This window comes from Haliaeetus leucocephalus, unplaced genomic scaffold, assembly GCF_000737465.1.
Source record: "Haliaeetus leucocephalus isolate CR32 unplaced genomic scaffold, Haliaeetus_leucocephalus-4.0 Scaffold306, whole genome shotgun sequence".
NCBI classification, from domain to species: domain Eukaryota; kingdom Metazoa; phylum Chordata; class Aves; order Accipitriformes; family Accipitridae; genus Haliaeetus; species Haliaeetus leucocephalus.
The window spans coordinates 4,176,803-4,196,235 of record NW_010972742.1 but is presented as its reverse complement, the minus strand read 5'-3'; the positions used below and the strand labels follow the sequence as shown (position 1 = coordinate 4,196,235).

At 45.9% G+C, this 19,433-nt stretch overlaps 1 protein-coding gene across 1 annotated transcript in view; it reads left to right on the top strand.

The window, feature by feature from the left end:
• The window catches only part of LOC104834027 (chromosome unknown open reading frame, human C9orf171), a 61,731-nt gene that overhangs the window by 22,964 nt on the left and 19,334 nt on the right, over window positions 1-19,433 (top strand). The window contains exons 2-3 of the mRNA XM_010571110.1: window positions 13,656-13,755; window positions 14,342-14,570. Of these exons, the coding sequence (XP_010569412.1) occupies window positions 13,656-13,755; window positions 14,342-14,570 (329 nt within the window). The remainder of the gene's footprint in view (window positions 1-13,655; window positions 13,756-14,341; window positions 14,571-19,433) is intronic.

Below are 19,433 nucleotides of genomic sequence, written 5' to 3'. Positions count from 1 at the left end.
GGCTTTGGCGACAGGTTACTGATGGCGCTGGGTTATTTTATGTCTGCATTCGTGCCATCAGGGGCAAGGCCGCAGGGAGCGGTGCCTGTACCCCCTTTGCAATATTTCAAGCTTCCTTCTGCAGGCAAAAACAAACTGCTCGGGGGCTCGCAAGGGAAAGGAGGGAGGAAAAATTGCTAGAAGAAGGGGAAGGGAGGCAGGACAGGTGGGGATGGATCACTTAGTTCCTGCTTTTGCACGATGGCATCTTTTTAAAAAGAGACATTTGTCTCTAATGCACCCTGAAAAGATGCAAATTTCATGCAAGTCCCATCTATTGGCAGCAGCAGCAGGATCCAGCTCGCCCATGAACATTTCCACCCCTTTGTGCCAAAGCTTTTGTGTTCCCATTTTGCACTTGGGAAACTTTGTTGCTGGCGGCCTGTGGTCAAGGCTGACCCCAGCGTCGCTGCACGTTGAAGCCGGGGCGTACCGCAGGAGGAGCTCCCTCCAGCGCTGCCCCAGTTTGACCTCCATAAGAGCAGATGCAGACACACCTGCTTATGGTGTTCAAAAATCTCTTTGTATTTGAAACCTAAGGATTGGGCTTCTTTTTCTAGTCAGGCTTTTGAAAGTTGGCCACAGCTATTAAAAAAATAATCTAAAATATGAAGCTAGGAGCATTGCAAGGCTGAGCACCAAGCCACCAAGCAATCTCAAAACAGCCTTTCCATGTCAAGTTGGTGGAAGGGCTGCTGCAGCGTTTGTGGCATGACACTGTGGCCAGCCTGGGGTGAAGGTCTGAGCGTGTGTCCCCCCAGCAAGGGAAGGTCCCCTGAGTCCCCTCCCAGGAACAGGGGTTAGACCTAAATGCAGAAACACCAATATCACCATAGGGCAAGAGAGATGAACCTCTGTCAGCAGAGGTTTACGTATTTCTCTCCTGCCCCAGAGTACAGCATGGAGTAGGGGAACCTATTGCCAGCCCTATTTAATTAGGGAGGAAATCTTCATAACCTCTTAAAAGCAACACATTCACACATGAGCTACAGGCTCTTTGAAGCACTTGCTGTGTTTTTAGGATCACCAGCTCCTAATAAGACCACCCCAGGCAGACACACCATCCTTTAGTTTCGAAAGCACACAAAAGAGACACCATGCTGGAATCTTACCTCTATCTTTAACAAAGCATTACCCCCTCCTCACCCTCTTCCCCATAATTGCCTTGTTATTGTCATTGGTGCCATTGTTCATTGGCTCGGCCGTAGAGAGGCCCGAGGGAGCAGTTCTGCCTTAGCTAAACCAATATCTCCTGCAATAACCCCCTGCAGTTTCCCCTTTGCTATCCCATGTTGAATAAATCCTCCATCTCTGTTTGCTGAATGATCATAAAGATATGATTGAAGTTTCAGATTTATGGTTTCTTTCGAATCGAGAAGCAACTCCAATAATGCCAGAGCCTGTTTGCTGACTGCTTTTGACAGGATATATGTAAAGGGAGATTTGTAAGAGCAGAAACAGGAATGCAAAGATTAACGTGAGGTATTTTCTAGACACGCAGTGCACACATATGCAGTCATGTGTAGGGCCTGAATTCACACACACACTTGCAAAGTATCCTCCGTGCAAGGACCTCACTGCGGTCGGTTCCTAAGCACCCTGCAAGGCAGGGTGTATGCACAATATTTTACTCCAACAGCAAATCTGTCTCAAGTAACCACACAAGGGACCCACAAGAATTGGTTGCCTAGTAAAGGAGGATCCTAACTAAAGATCTCACACAACTGTGCTGAAAACTACTCTAAAGTGGTTGCTGAAGGCTGGGAGGGGGCTGTATATTGAGGTGGTCCTTACTGTCAGCTTCACTCTCCATATCCCATGAGTTCCCTCTGAACTGTGTTAATGCAATCCTCTGGGTGCCTGAGATGCTCTTTGGGGAGTGCAGAGAAACCCTCTTGCTCCTACAGAACATCCCAGCCATTTCCTCTGATTGAAGCACCAACATCCAAAAAGGCAACCAAAGGGGTGTTATACTTACAGGCAAAGGCAGCTGCCTCCTGAGGACACCCACTCACCTTCCCTGTTGAGGCAACAGCCTCCAAGAGCAAACTCAGGGAACCTGGTGCATGATTGGGAACTTCAAGCTGGGGATGGTTATCACCTTCCCCAGTGCTGTTGTCTTGGCCTGGGTGTCAAAACCCTCCTTTCCCCATCAGCCCGTCCCAGCAGCATTTAGCAAGTCATCTCTGTCATACAGCTGTATGCTGGGAATTGCACATTGACGGGTATATTGCTATTCAGATTCAGGTCAATATTAGTCTTTATGAATAAACCACCACAAAGCTGCAGCGAAATCAAAGTTTGTGACTTTGGTGCCAAAATCTGAACAGAGCATCCGAAATGCATTCCCTCCAGCCCTGTGGCTGCAGCACATTTGCTTTTCCCTAATTCACAGCCATTTATGCTCATTCTCTTTTCAACAAAAAACTATAAAACTCTTACAGCATGATGCAGTCCTAAATTAAATGCACTTTAACATCCCTATGTAACAAGGGAGTCTTTGCTCTTTTAAATTAATGCGTGTAGCTGAGAAGGGGACCTTTCCTGGAAAATTTATTCCACTTTATTTGGAGACAGAAAACCCCACCTCATTCCACCTTCTCTGAGAGCAAAGATTATTTTGTGTGTTATAATGAGGAATTTGTAATAACGAGAGCGTTGTGTGTTAGACTAACTATGAAGCGAACAACAGAAAAGAAGACTTCTGTGAACAGCAGTGTTTGTGTGATGTATGGTAATATTTTTCCTCAGTGCATTACAAAAGAAAAAAGCAAGATAAAAATATCTTCCATTTTCTCCCTAATTTGTAGTTTTCTGGTGTTAGCAAGGCTTATAAGACACATGCTCCCAATTAGCTGCTCCTCTTAATTTAAATGCTTCATAAATTATCTCCTGCGCTTGTGGATTATCACTTCATAATGCGAGTTAGCATTTAAATAAATAGCTGCGATGTAGGAAATTAGAGAGGTTTACAGTCTGAGGCAGCAGTATAATGAAGGAAAATACCACAGCAGCTGAACAGGGTTTGGGAGAGATGTGATGAGACAGAGATTTTTTTCCCTTTACCTTTTAGCAGCCAAATTTGGACTGCAGCAGGGAAAATATGGGTCAGAACTCCAGCAGAGCAAGAGCCTTTTGTAATGGCTGAGCACGAAGGGAACATAGAGAATTCTTAAGCGCGTAAAACATCTGATTTGGCAAATATGATGCAATTATGAAGTGACTTTTTCGAGCCAACTCTTGGTTGCCTCACAAGGTAGCCCCTTTGAAAGCAATTGGGCTACTCGTGTATGTCACTTGAGCAATATCTGACGCGTTATGTTCTACCCTTTCAAAAAAATATAGGATTGGAGAGAAAAACAATAGAACAAAGCCGAGCTGAAATTGTATCGAGAAAATTTGGTGGGGAAAGCAATGAGGGAGTCAGATGTAGGATTATGGGGAATTTTAGAATTATATATATATCTTTCAAAGGTAACGAGCATTAGTTTGTAAGCCAGATAACTTTTGCTGTGTTTTTAGTACCATGAATAAGATCAACCCATAGGCAACAATAATTTTTAACCATTGGCAGCAACTTCCCAGTGCTATTTCAGCCCAGTTTCACAATTATTGTCATAAATGTAGAAAATTAGGAAGGCAGGGCAGGGCACGACAACTCCTTGGGGGACTAAGGCCCTCTCCAGTACTTGCTGGTCTTGCCTTTGGTGTCACTGCTTCTTTTTCTGCCACAGGAGAAAACTCTGGGCAAGATCCTGCCAGCAGTCAATCACACTTGACTGCCACTGACTGCTTTGGGAGCTGAAGACACAGAGGCACTAGTGGGCTCAGGTCTCTTTGGTGTTTGTCCTGCAGAGAGCCCAAGGTTGAGCACTGCAGCTCTTGGGGAAGTTCAGCTATTACAGTTCCCTGCTTGCTCACATGCAGAAGTCCCAATGTGTCAAAATCATGGATATTTTTTCAAAAAACACATAAAAATCATAGGAGCCTTGACAGCCTTGACCAAAGTCCAGCCTTAGGCAGAAGTAAAGTTATTAGTTGCCTTATTTCCCAGAGAAAGTCTGACACATTAGGATCTCACAGTAACTGGCTGTAAGTGTAATGGGCAGGGTGTGATTTTGCTCACTAGGTTTTCCAGTCAAATTTCAGCATGTTGAATACATTTTGCTGTAGGACAGAGCAAATGATTCGGGCAGATTCTTGCATTAGCACAAGACCTTCTGTGCTTAATGGGAGTTCTGTCTAACTGACAGCACAATTTGGGTCTTCACTGTATTTAATATACTTCAAGAGCTGGGGTCAAATTGTCTCATCATTTACATCCATACAACCCTGCTAATCCCAGGAGAACTGCAGAGTGGAAGCTCAGGACAACTCAACGTTCTCTCTGCTTAGCACCTTCCAGTTAATTTTTCTAGCAATGATGTGCCCCAAAAAGGTTCTTGGTTACAATCCCAGTTCTTCCCAAGTCAAAAGGACTGAACGTGGGCAACTGGACTGAAATCTGTTGGAAGGAGATTTCTGCCTGGACCCCTCAGGATGCACTGGTGGAGTCTGTAGCCATTGCTTGGATAAGGTGCAGTTCACCCTGCAGAGAGTTCAAGTCAGCACAGCAGGAACCCCATTTCATCCTAATTTCATCAATTTTCTATTCCAACACATAGTGTTTACAAAGTGAAAAAGGCACTCATCCCACTCCAACCAACATCTGAAAGGTTACAGGAGCTCTTCATCCCTCAAAGGTCCCAGGCAGTAAAAGGAAGGCTCTGTGGGCCAAGCCATACCCATGCTCACAGCTCTGCAATGACTCCGTCCTCTGTGGCATATTTGCATCCCTATTACCATCACTTTGTGTTCTGCGCCGAGCAACAAATGGCCACAAGTGCTACTGCCTTATTCTGTGCTTAGAGCCTGATGAGCCTCTATTTTGCTGGAGTATGAGGACACAGAAACCAACTCTTCTGTCCCAGCTGCAAGAGCTCTTTAGGTCTAAGAAAAACCTGGTAGATGTGTTGGGTGCTGAATGCAGGAGAAAGGACTGGAAACCCTGGGACCAGGTTCCTTCAGGGAGATGGTGCCACTTTTTACAGAATCACCTTTTCTTCTAAAAGGGCATTTTAAATAATAAAATAGGAAGCTGCCACATATATCTTTCCAACTGATCTACTAATCATATTTCTTCAAATTTTATATCCCTGACCCTTGTAAAGGGATTGCAAGGAAGGCGTTTTTTAAGCTGCATTTTAATAAGTCAATATGAAAGCTCAAAATTATTTAAAGCTTCTTAAATAGGATTATATTTGATTTCTTGTGGGAATAGTGGGGGATAGTCTAGTAAAGACGTTCTGTCCTGCTGAGGTTTTATTACATTAAAGAAACAGCATCCTTTTTTAACAGCAAAAACTTTATCTATTCTCTAATGAAAATGGAGATTATTCTGTGCATGAGGTGACTGAAGGTGGTAAGTTCCTGCATCTGTGATCAGAGATTAGAGTTTCTCTTGAGTGAAAGCTGAGAGATTCCTGAACCAGAGGTTTGCCCGAACTTAACAAGTTGTCTGTTAGTCTGAAATATTTGAATATTTTGTTCTAGGAGGTACCACAAGTGTATTGACTTCAGGCAGATTCTGCTGTGAAATGACAGGTGGCTCTCAAGGCAGCCAGTATGTCATTTGCAGCCAGGGATTGAATTTGGCCCTAAGAATCAGAGGTCTGTGCCCCTGGGGAATTATTTTGCTATACAGGGAATGTGGCCATATTCAGCCTGCTCAGAAAGGCCCACAGTTGAATTCTCACTTGCATTCAACTCCTTTAATGTCATTGTGGCTTGTATGGATGCTACACTGGCAGCATTTAGCCTAATATGTTCTACAGCACCGAAAGAAATTCAGGAGGAGGAAATTAAAACTACCTGTATGGAGTTGAAGGAGCCAGCAGCAAGTTACACGGTGTAAACAGCAGCTTCAGTGAATTGAGTTGTGCTGGACATAATCTGGGACAACATCTGGCCTTGAGAACATAAGGGGATTTTTCTTGAAGTAGCAGATGGGGAGGTTTATAGAACAGATATAACTAAGGATGAAACACAGAGAAAAGGTCATAACTGCTGGAAGGGGATGGAAACTTTTTTTTTTTTTTAAAAAGATTGTCCCATCTCTTCAACATTTAGAGAATGTTCTCTCTCATCTTCAAATAACCCCCATCCTGCTCTCAGCTAAAACTCAGTGCTCCCACTGAAGCCAACAGACACTGAGCAAAAGCATTCCCTGGCAGAATTTTGGCTTCAGGGTTTGCAACACAGCAGGGATCCCCAAGACTGTAGTTCTCTGGGAAATTACAACCCTGCTACACCCTTTCCAGCTACTCTCTGGAGGCCCCACATCTCTCTGGGGAGTCAAATGCAAAGATAGTAAAACAGCTTTTTTTTGCCAAGGTGCTACGCACTATTCTGCCCACATTCTCCCCAAAGGTCCCAGAACTGCTGCTACATCAAAGATAGAATTATTCCACTGATTTTCCCACCCTGATCTGTACCTATGCACCTCATTTTTCCCCTGATGTTGCCTATAGGGAGAGCAAGGACTCAGAGATGTCTCTCCATTCAGCTGCTCTGGGGCCACTCCACGCTGTACCAAACCTCTCTGCCATCATCCCTACATGTCCTCAAACCTCTCCCAGGCTCATTCTGCCTCTTAGAGGCGAATGGTGGTTGTAGCTCAAGAAAGATCAGGTACAGGTAAGACCTCAATCTAGCAGTAGCTGTAAACTGCTCCCATCCTCACTAAGCCCAAATAACCCGTCCTTCCTGCCAGCAGCTTTGTCTTATGACTACAGACCACGCTGCTTCTTCAGGGCTTACAAGCAAGTGGAGGCTGATGTGAACTTCACAAGCTGTGACACCGACTACAGAAACACATATGCTTCTTCGAGCTTCAGTGCTGGCACGAAACCTTACACAGACACAAATTTATCTTAAAGTCAGGACCAAATTTAATAGAGCAGGAGAAGAGAGTTTTCAATATTTCCATCTCAATTATACTCAAACACCTCAGTGAGTCTCAGCCTTTGGGGCTGTACTTGGGCTGCCTGCTCCCAGCGTTGAGACTGTTGGCAGAATCAGCAGAAATAGCACAACTGGGCAAGGCGTTGGTGATTTATCAATGCTGAAGTAATTCACACTGACACAGAGGCACCGAGGAGGAGCTCAGGGTCCAGCACGTGCCCCCAAAGACCCGAGAGTTATATGGTGTCACACACCGACAGCAGCAGGCTTGGGATCTGACTCCCTAGCAAAAAGCATCCTTTTTTTTTTTCCAAAACCATTTTCAAACAGCAGAAAGAAGCAGCCCTGTTACAGAGAAAGGCAATTTTAACAGTTGTGATACCCTACTGCTAAAATTGTCCCTCTAACAGCATGTTATCTTCTAACTCAATAAAGAGCGAATAGTATTCAGAGTCCCAGAATTTTGGGGCAAAGAGGATTTTTTTCAACAGAAAACTAGAAGGTGAATACACCTATGAAGACAAATGAAAGTATTGTGTACGCAAATACTTTCATATATGTCTGGCCCTTTAAAACCAAAATGATAGAGTTCATTTGCATTTAGATCTCTTTGGCTCCCTCTTTTCATCTAAAGACAAATCCTCACAAAGGCTGCTTAATTAGACCAAATTAGATTTCCACCTAGTGGCTTGTCATTCATTAGAAAACGCTGTTCTTTTTTTTCTGTTTTGGTAATTATAGGCTGGTCTCGCAGTGTTCACTTCAGGCTCAAAGTATGACTTGCATTCATGATTTTGTGCAGATGAGAGGAAAATTATTCAGTCGCATCAAGTCTGCCCATTTTACAAGTTGGATAAAGATCATCGCTGGAGTCTTTTATGTAATGGGCTATACTCTTTCTTAAGTCTTTAATGATTAATTGTAATAGCGTATCTCATGGCAATTTTCAAGACTAAAAGCTAAGTACAAACAGTTCGCACACAAAGCTACTGTACCAGATAGCGGGTGTCTTGCCTTAGATATGGGTTTCTGTGTCGGGGACCCACGTGTGTGGCCCTCGGTTGTCGGCGTTACAGCCGCGCTGTGAGCAGAGAAGATGGGAAGGGGCACGCCGGTGTCTGGGGTTGGGTAGGTAGAACCCTGGGCTGGAAGTGCTGTCTGCCTTCTCTAACTGCTCTACCTAACCCAGTGAGCGGGATGCCTGTGTCCCATCCATCCTTGCAGTCCTCTGCTGCCAGTGTAATGCAAAACGTAGCTTCTAGAGGGGAAAATCTTTCAAGTTTAGACCTGACAATCAAAGGTTTGTACCTAATAAGGCTACAGGTCCCAGTGCAGGTCAGTCAGGAGCAGAGGTTAGTGCAGACTGCATGTCTAGACATACTCTGGGTTAGCAATGTCTCTACCCTATCTGGAGTATTTGTAATGAAAGGAGTTAAACTCACAGTAAGATCCTTGAGCTTTACTGTTCCTGACCGTGAGGGCAGCAGTTTGCCCAACCATCACCCTTTTCTCCGGAAGACTCTCACACCACTATGGGACACTATAGCAATTTTGTCTCCCACTCTGAACACGGTAGAGTACTGGGAATAGTCCAATTCTCCCCAATCCAAACTCTATTCCCTTTGCTATCCTGCATGGGCACACTGATTCCCTGCCTCAATTTCCCCAATATTACAGCAGGATTAGTGCTCGGTGGCATGTTTTGAAGCTTAATAAAACAGGGACAGATTTCATGGTCCTTCATCAAGCAAAACTTCAACTTTGACCTTTAATGTTTATGAAAAGCTTCGAAGATAACTGCCAACTTATTATTAATAATCTTCTTGGGAGTGGAAGTTACAAGCAGTTAGCGGCAGGCAGCCCAGCAGCCACCAGCCCCTGCTAGGATTTCTTCTGCACTAACAAATCCAGATTTTCAGGTGTGTTTTTGTAACAACATTCTTGTTTTCCCAACCATTTTTTGTCAGAGAGGGAAAGTAAGTTTTTCCCTCCACCTTTAAAGAAAAACCTCATCAAATTTGCCTTTCTCAAAACACTGAACATTCCCTTTCTCATCTACCTAAACCTGATGTTGAGTTACTGTCCCCCAGGGGCTTTCAGTAGCTCAGTTCTGATGTATCCCTGCACTTTGTAGCTCACTGCCTTCTTAGAGTGTAATCAAACATCAAGCTAAGTAGCAAATAAATCTCCCGATCTCATAAGCTGCACAGCAAGATCATGTAAATGCAAATGAAGGGCTTGATTTCAAGCTGTCGCGGGGGGAAGGAAGGAAAAATGCTGGGCCTTGTCACCGCAATCACTTCACTCTGCAAGTGCAGTAAATCTGCAATAATAATAGTAATGGCAGCGTGACGGGAGGCTTTACTGTACAAGGGGGTGTAATGAAAAGGGGAACAGAAGGTAGGGAAGGAACCAGTGCCTGGCAGGCTGAAAATGCACCGGTGCAGGGTTTGCAGGCGTCCGCAGGGCAGAGCCTTCAAGGAGGGGACAGGGGAGCCCTGGCTGAGTCAAAGCAGAGAAGATTCATGGATTTGCCCAGCGTATCCTCCCAGTGAAGGGCTGCCTCAGATGCAGGGATTAAAAACCCATGCCTCCATCTCTCGCTGTACCTCTCTGCGCAGACACGTCTCCTACCCCTCTCACAGTCTCAGTCATCTTTAGAAAATTGATGCAATGTGCGTCAATGGGCCATAAATACCAGGGGATGAAACACAAATAAGTCTTTCAACAAACCCTGGAATCCTTAAAGGTTTTGTATTTCCTTACACCTTTGCAACATGCCCACCTCTTACAAACAGACCCATTTCCGAGCTGTCCTCTTTCACAGCAAAAATTTTCCAACCCCATTAGACACTCAGATACAAATCCAGGCCTCAAACCTGGGGCTGCACAAATCAAAAACTACCTAGCACAGGCCAGGGAGCTCGATACACTCAACACCACTCACTCTTCAACTGAGCAGGGTATCCCCACTAATCAAACACCCCCACCACTGCACTGCAGCCAGTCTGAGCACGGCACCCTCCAAACCCATTTCAGACACACCAGATTCAACCATGAAAATTATCGTGTCCAAGGGGAAAGGGTGCATTAGCCGAATCCTTAAAGACAGTTTGAGAGCGCAAACAAAGCCTCAGCACACGTCTCTTGCAGCCCTGGGAGGAGGTGATGATCTCTGCAAGATGCTCTGGGAATGCTTCAGGAAAAAGTCTAGAGCTGTCTTTTCCGAAAGGGCTGGATAAACAGTATTTAAGATGCTGGATTTTCCTCACTGAGGTCGTAAAGGGAGAAAACTTGCAGAAGGTACCCAGAGAAAATTAGGACCGCCTGGGATGCAGAGAGAGACGGTTTTAATTAGAGCCAAGAGGTGGGAAATAAGGCAGAGAAATGACATCTTAATGAGGTTTAATGAAGTTGTCTGCTGATGGGCACAGCTGTCAGACAGATCTGTATTCCAGCCAAGCAGCTTTGTGACAGGCTAAACCTGAACACAGAAAACGGTGCTGGAGCTGGGGAAGAAAACAGTGGGCTTCTGCATCAACTTTGGCTCGCTCTCCCCACCGCTTTATGACACAGCACACCTACAATGCCCCAGGACAAACAACTGAAACCAGCCTATGAGGTTGCAACAGCGTTTTTCTAATTTATGAATGAGAAAGGCTGTAATCTTGGATTACACTGAGCAAGATTCATTCCTGCTACCTCCTTCCCCTTCTTTGCTTTTGTGGGTAAAAGATGTTGGCAAGCAACCAGAGTCCTCCAAGTCCATTGATTTTCTTCAGGCACAGGTTCTCTCTGTGTTCAACATATTGGACCAGACTTTTTTTTTTTTTTTAATTAATTATCCAGCACCTTCAGTTTTATTTATTCAGTGCAAAGTGACTGTAAAATGCCACCTGATCATAAAAGGAAACAGCGTGCACTCATTTTGCAATGGAGTAAACACCCAACTGTGTTAACTTCAGGTGCTCTACAAAAGAGAATCTTTAAATCCTGTAATTTCTTCCATTCTATAGGGTTCTGCATTCAAAGGTTTGGAAGCAGCTTTGCCACAGGTTACAAACCTCTCTTCTTTCCTGCAGTTTCTCAGCAATTTTCTCCCATCTGCCACACCTTCACCATCATAGCAGATTTCTGACCTCACTTAGCTGATCCGGTATCAGAATATAATCCCTGGAAAAAGCCTTTTCTCATGCATCTGAGGAACGTTACACCATTTCCCTTGTATATCAGTGACAACTAATCTAAAAATAGCTAGCGTACAAATGCCTCTAAATACAGGAGAAATAGATCAGCAATGCAAGCTACTTTATCATCCCTGGCACCGGTTTATACACTTTGCCTGAGCTCCCTAACTCACACACAGCATGCACATATGGTTTAGCACCGCCGTGTGATATTTCAGTTGCGGTAGCACTAAAAGCCCACTCACTCCCATCGTGCTCGGTGCTGGACACGTCTGCAAGGGACAGTCCCTTCCTCTGCTAGAAGTTCACAGGAGGCAGCTGGGAGAATGCAGCCATGTTATGCACAGGTTGTATCAGGTAGCTGAGTCGATTGCTTTCAAAAAGGTCTGTTTGCAACAAAGGATCTGTAGCTTTGCACAGGGCAAGGAGCCTGATGGGGTTTTCAAGCCTATCAAAGGATCTTAGCTAGTCTAGAAAATTCATTTTCTGGTGAACTTTTGCTCCTGAGAGTCATGGGAATACCACACCTGCTTTATAGCATCACAAGTGCATGGATTTAAGGGGACCAAGACGAAGTACCTCCCTCCCAGACCTGAGAAGCAAGACCATGGATTTAACTGAAAACATCACTGTACGGGCTTGCAGGCCCAATGATCCCAATGATCACAAACTGGCAAACCTGACAGCCAGTTTGTCAGGATCTGCAAAGGAGCAGACCTGTTGTCACAACACAGACAAGTCACTCAAGCCAGCAGGCACGATCTCAGCCCTGGACATGCTGGTGAGGATCCCGGTGCCACAGCCACTGTGTGCTTTCAAGTTTTCGTGTAGCTGCAGTATAGAGATGGGAGCTGAGAAACTCCAAACTGAATGCACAAAAAAATGGCTCCAGGCAAAAAAGTTTGAGCAATTATGAGCAAATTCTAGAGACTTCAACACAGAGCCCTCTGGAAAAGTGCCTGTTTTGGGCAGGGGTTATTAACCCTCGCTCTCCAGGCAAAACTGGCTCAGTGAGAGTTTTGCCTGAGCTGAGGGTGATGCAGAACAGCTGAAGCTGCTCAGCAGCATCAGGCACACTTGGTGAGTACCCTTTAACAGCACATTGCAAAGGGGCCACCAGGCTGCCAGATACAGCAGAGCCATGGCTGTTCCGAGGCCCTGGCCAGGGTTTGCACGGTGCTGTCTGGGAGTAGAACGTAAATTTGGGTTTGGTTGATGTTCCCATACAAGTAGCTCCGGTAAGCTGCATCCCTTATCAACCGCTGTACAGCCTCAACCTGCCATAGTGGCAAGTTGGAGGTTGTTCATTTTCAGTCTTATTCTTTTCACTCGGTCCCTGCAAAAAGGGCTGCATTCAATTCAGCCTCTCCTGATCCAGAGAGTGTTCACTCTGGAGTGTAATAACAGTCATCTCAATGCTAATGTTCAATGATTCACCTGTAGAGAAGCACTAGAGTAGGATTTCAGCACTTTCATTTTGCCAACACCTACAACCCCCCAGCTCCTCCAACACCCTTCCCATGCAAAATAACCTGTCCCAAAGCACCCAAACCATGCCTCAGGGCTCCAGGGGACTTGTTGCCTGACCCTGCTCCAGCTTCCCCTAGCAGGAAGGCACAGACCCAGGCTGCCAGGCTCTCACCCCTTCCCTCCTCCACCGCCTCCCTTTCAAGCAGCAATAAGGTTTCAAGACACACACATCCTGCAGTGACTTCACCATGGAGATGGGAGGGTAGAGACAAAGGGGTGAGGGGAGGTCAGTTAATCCTACAGACACCACCAGGCTGGGACACACATGGACTGGGGAAGGGTTCATTTTAAAACTAAACAGAAATGAGGTTATTGAGCTCAAGTTCTCTTCTGTGCTATAAACCCCAGGCTCTGCTCCCTTTTCTTCATCCCCCTTATCCTCCCCCTGCAACATGCCTTGCGTCTTGATTATTCCCAGGCAGGATTGGCAATGTGATTGTGCTTCGGGAAGTTTACACCAGTTTTCTAGGAGGAGGCACAACTTGGAAATGAAATAGCTCAAAGGAAAGTTAAGACTAGCTGCAGTCTCCCCAGCAGACACCACGGCTGGGCATCCTAGCCAAAGGAGAAACTAACCAAACGAGGAGACTTCAAGTCCATATATATTGAGTCAGTATCCCTATTTCCAGCAAGGCTAGGTCACTTTATAACTCAGGTAAAAATGTGTGAAGTTTAGCATCCCTTAGGCTTCAGCTCTGGTGAAGCCTCATGGCTGTGAGTTCTTTTGCCCTGTCACTCTCACTTGTGCATGGACAGTGGGATTCAAACCCATGCCAAGTGGAGCCAGAGCTACTCCTGGTACTTGTGGCCACGTTCTGTTACAAATTTTTATTTTCAGGGGCTTTAACTTATCAGGAAAGGTTTTTATGCTTCTGTTTTAACTTCATTCTTCTGCAGGCAGAACTGGGGAAGCCCCAGAGAAACTGCTACACCCTGCCAGGTTTTGATTTTTCATATGGGCTGTACGTGCACAGGACAGATGGAGGAGTCCCTGAAGGTATGACAACGCCACTCAAATACAGACCTGCAAGGAAGTCCTAATGCTAATAAGCACTCTCCTCTCCTTCCCTGTGCTATTCAATACTTCTTGTCAAGCTGGAGGTAAAGAAATCCCAACATTCACCCGCTTTCATTAATATTACCCAAATTGCTTGGTGACTAGTAAAGTTTCTCTGTCACATTGGAAACTTTTATAGGATCACACAGAGCCCAAGCAGAGAGTGGTATGGCACTTGCAAAGGGTGATACACGTGGCCACTTTCATAACTTTGTTAGAGCTCCTACTTTGTGGTCTCAGGGACAATTCCCCTGTGAAATCAGACTTGCCGAGCAAGCCAAGATGGAGGGTGAGAAGACATGCAATTCAGATGGGAGATGTCCCCATAGGAAATGCAGTGCAATAGGATATGAAGTTCACTCCACAGTGAAGCCATTGCAAAATGCATGCAAGCCACACAAGGCCCTTGTGCATGGTGCACAAATATCAGCCCACCTTCCCATATAGGAGTTACCCAAGATGCCTGATCTTTTTCTCTTTGCCTGATCTTTTTCTCTTTGACTCTCATGTTTCTTTCCATCTCCAGCAATAGGCCACTGGAACACAGTAAAGCCCAGAACTGGTTCAGTTCAGAAGATGCCCCGAGACTTCATCACCATGAACCGTGGTGCTCTGAAGGCCGGTTATACCACAGCCCACGAATTTAATTTGTACTACAAGGCCAAGGACATTCGGTGCAAAGATGATGAATATAGCCGCTTCAAGAGATGTCCTCCTAAAGTACCTGCAGACTTGACTTATGGCATCACAGCACGGTAAGGGGGAAGGCTTGGGGCCCTTCTCAGAATGAGATTATCCCTTCCTACCCTCATGTCTACATCTCCCCCACATCTCAGCTAGCACAGTCCCCAAAATATCATCTGTGTGTCAGATAATCAGCTACCTAAATCTAATCTACATGCCACAATACATCCCCATTTCACCTGTGGCACCAAAAGCTTGGAACCTCTTAAAAATATGTTCAATGCCAATCCTTTAACTTAAAGGAATGTGAAGAGTTGTAAGCCAGAATAATGGCTTCCCAGGGTCAGAAAAATCAGAGCAACAGCATTTCTACCTGTTTCCACTGGTTGAAATACTCCGGTGCAGTTAAGGATCAGTTCAAGTTCTTCATCCCATTCTCTCCCACTTGTTAGTTCATCGCCCTGCATTGGGCAGAAACTGGTAGTACAGCAGGATGGAGGCAAAGAAGCTTTTCACTGCTCTCTTCTCCTTTCTTGGGCTTCTTCCCAAGGGCTGGAGGGGAGCTGGTCCCTGCTGCTCCCCCAGCAACCCCTTTAGAAAGGCGTAAGCCTACCCATTCATCCCTTGCAATGCAGCAGGATGTGTAAGTCTTCACACCAAGTTAGGTCTTTTGCATCGCAGTGTCTTCCAAAAGATTTTTACAAAGCATCCAGCATACGCGAGTCCTGCCTGAGGTTCAAACAGGTACCACATTTAGAAGTAAGCCATTTAACATCCCCCTCATGTACCAGCTCCTAACTGCCTGCTGTGCTGCTTTCTGATGGGGAATTGTGCAACAGGGAGTCTTCAGGGGAGAACATCAGCACCTTAGACTGACTTCTAGGTCCTTCCACTGCCTGTCCTCCACAGGAGCACGAGTGAGGCTGAAGAGCACAGTGGTCCAGAAGAACCAGTGTGAGTCCAGCACAAACAAGCGCTCAAAGCCTCTGAAAGAGGCTCCAAAGCAGCTCTGCTGCTGCTGGAGCACGGAGGGTTTTCTTGCTCTGTGCAGGTCTGGACCAGACATTAGGTTTCATTTTAAGAGCTAGATAATAATCACTACCAGAAAAATAACAGCTACAAATTCTAGAGAAAAGACATGATGAACGGCACCGTGTATTTTACATGATAGTAAATGGGCTTTGCATATGCAAATTGAATGGATTTTAAAATGGTATTTAATGACAATTTTCGTAGCAGACATTAACATTAATTGCATCAAAATGAAAATGTAGCATTAGCTTGCTGTTAGCTGCAAATGCCCCAGCTATAAAGCTTTATCTTTATCAGTATCAGCCCTCACCGATGTGACAGGGCTGCTCTGCAAATTGCAGGCAAAAGGGCTTTTATGTTGCAAAAGTATCCCCCAATGTAGACCAAAATCAACATCAATTTTGCTTTATTTCTTCATAAACGGAGGTTAAATGGCTGCCTGTAAGAAGTCTAGGCACGTTTCAAAAGTTTTAAGGAAAATCTGCAGACCCCACAACAGCAGAAGTAGTGGGAAAGGGCTTTTAATTTAAAGTTATTATTGTACAACTTGCCTGCGCCTTAATAGCTACCTTTTATGCAGACTGATTGTATTTATCCCTTTACTTTAAAAGCACGTTATAGACAAAATCAAATTACTGGGATTACCAAGGAGTTGTTACAGCCATTTCAGTAAAAGTGGGAATTTAACACACTTTTCCATGACTGGCAAGTTAAAGATACCAGCTTTGGTGAGCGCTCGCCAGCCCAAGCCTGTCCCTAGTCACAGCTGACCAGGTTCAGCAAGACCTGCCCTGTCAAAAATGACTTAGTTGTCAATGGATTTAAGTTGCTTCTGCTTTCAGACTCTAAACCCTGTACTACTGCATTCTTAGTGCTGCTACTTGGGAAGGCACTCACAACTAAGATACATGCTTGTCTGGAGACAGAAGAAAAGAACAAAGGCATACAGTCTTTTTCCATGACTCCAAGCACTTGCTTGCCTTTAGAAATGTCCTCTTTGATAAACACCTCAGGTGCAGTGAAGTTTTTCACCAAGAACAGAGCCTGCATGTCATTCCCTAGCCCACAGACAGCACAGCTGAGAAGGCCAGAGAGCAAAGGTGCCTTCCCATCACACTGGAACTGGCTGCAGCCACCTTGCCTGATGACGGTGATGTTCTGGGACGATCTCCGGAACGCCAGTGCAAACATACCCAGTCTGCACCCACAGCCCTGCTGCAGCTCTTCTGCACAGCTGGAATTGCAGCTAGTGCCAGCATGCAGTCTCAGGGCTGGGCTGCCTCCCTGGGAACAGCAGCACAGGGAGTTATAAGGCCCAAACAACTCAGCAGCTGTCACAGGAACACGTTTGTGGTCTTGCAACTGTCCGTGAGTAGTGTGCAGGGGGGTTCTCAAGCCCTGGCAACATATCTCCAGCCCCTTCTCAGGCCCTGGGCTGCGCTGCTAAAGGCTTCTGTCTCCTAAAGACACCAAGGTCAGGAGTTCTCCCCAGGCTCACAAGTACGAGCTCTCCTGGATCATCCCAAATAGAAATGAACACAAATGCTGTGGTTGCTATTAGTGCCTTATTAATCATGCCCTGGCCCTGCTGGTCCCTGTAGCACAGCAGATCACTTATGCCTCTGCTTTCCGCTCATGGTGGACGTGTGCTGCATGGAGCATTTCACAAGGCAGTGTCAGACGCTGGAGTGAGCTTTCTGAAGCTTTGAGGCCCCTTTCCTTTCCTGGGATATTTACCTTCAAAGGTCACCTATACCCCTCTACTAATTCCCCATGGGCATCTTCCAGGGGGGAGAAGCAGCTCTGCTTTTTTGCTGATTCCCCCCCGTTCTCTCCCTCCCTTTTCCCAGAGAAATGTTTGCTACGAATCATGTGGCCAGCTTTGTTGTGAGAGTCATAAAAAGGACATTTTTCATCTCTCCTTTTTCCTGCTCTCGCTCCCTTCTCTCTCTCAGTATCAGACAGAGATTTATTCCTTCCCTGATGCCTGTGGCATTCGGAGCTGGGAGGGGTCAGGGGAGGCACTGATGGGACGATAATAGATAATACAGTGGTTCCCCAGGGTCTTGTCCAGCTCCGTAGCCGATCCATCAGCAGGCAGCACTCGTGCCAAGGTCAGCGGTAACGAGGATGTGGTAGGGTCCCAGACTCCCCCATGGGGCATCCTCCAGTCAGGCTCCCCCAATTCATGCTCCGGCTTCTGATCTCTAGAAGAGCTGCCTTGTGCAAGCCACAATTTGCAAGAGAGCATGTGTCCACCGAGCACAGGTACTGGGGTAACGACCACGTTACCGTGCATGCAAGCTCAGCTTCACCTGTCCCAGTCCTCATCCCCACCACAAACAGGTCTACAGGTTTTCTTTCAAGGAAAATGCCCATCATTGGCAATACCTCTCCTCCAGAAGCTAAAACCATCCCCCATCCATGGGCTTTGTGCATGACACATTACATAGCTGTAAGATGTGTGTGGATTAGGGTTGCTGTCCTCCTGGACCCAAGTCCTTTCATTTAAAATAACCCCACAACACAGTGCTACTAGCAGGTGTATTCAACCCCCATAGTCTTTGTGTAATGACCTTGTTTTACAAGAGGGAGGATGCAGGGCACTGAGTGGGAGGTGTTTTGATGGTACTGGAGATCTAAAGAAACAGAGGTTCTGCAAAGACCTCCAGGATCTTCACTGGTGTCAATACAGCTTGTTATTCAAGGTGCATTTGGAAGCCCCAGTAGAAGTCCAGACCCACATTTATCCTCCAAACCACCTTTTCTGATTGAAGTTCACAGTGCACTGAAATTAGCAGTCATTAAATGCTCATTTTTGGAACTAGAAGCAAGCACAAAGATATGGATGCTGTCTACAGCTATATTTTAGATTATATTGATTTGCACAAGGTCACACAAGGAGTTTGAAGCCAAAACACACCAGCACACAGTTGGTACTCCAAGCACAAGTTTTCTCCCCAGGAGCTAGCAGTGTAGAGTGCATCCTCAGCACGAACACACTGTCCAGCATTTCCAGGGCCGCTTTTAGAGAAAAGCTTTCATTTGCCTCTTAGTGCAAGTTTCCTAATTCTGCATACTATGTCCCAGAACATATTCCTGGACACAAGGACTGCACAGACGTGCCATTCTCTGCCATTCTACACCTGTACCTCCTTCAAACCTTGCATGGCCATAACCCTGCCTCCGACATGCTGCCATCCACTTGGCAGTTGGCCTGTAGGTTGGGCTGACCTTGGGTGTGCTGGCAGGATTTCCCTGGCACTCTGTCATCCCCATGTCTCCTGCCGGGTCCCCCCCTACCGTTTGCCTTCGCTTCAACCGTCCCTTTCCTGAATTTTACATCCCATTTTCCTTCTAACTTCATCTCCTCCTACCATTCCACCTCCCATTCTCTAAAACTGGTCTTAATCCTTTGGCAGCTGCTTTCACCGTGTTCCTGCAGCAAACTCACCTCTCTAAAGCATTTGGTCACTGTAATCTCTCTTCTTCGTATTGTTACAACTGGCCAAGGACATCGGCTATCCAGTACCTTGTCTTTCTTTGTATCATTTGCAATTGTTCTAACACTGTTGACAATTGTCTCACTGGCTTTTAGCAGCTCAGCTGTTACCTTGGCTATCCCTGCAGCTTCCTGGCTTAACCAACTGCTCTGTCCTTATCTTTTGCCTTCCCCAAGAAGGAAGGCTTCAGTGCTCGTGCTTCTGCTTTGCAAGTGGCCTTTCCACCCAAAGTGTCCATGATGTTTGCACGCAGCCAGAACAAAGTTTAGAAAGCTGCCCAAAAGGTGCTGAGATATTTCCAGCATCTCTTTGGCACACAAAGTGCACTTTGAGACACTTAAGGAACATTTCAGGTCATTAATATATGGCCCTGGCGGGGGGGGGGGGGGCAGATTTTCC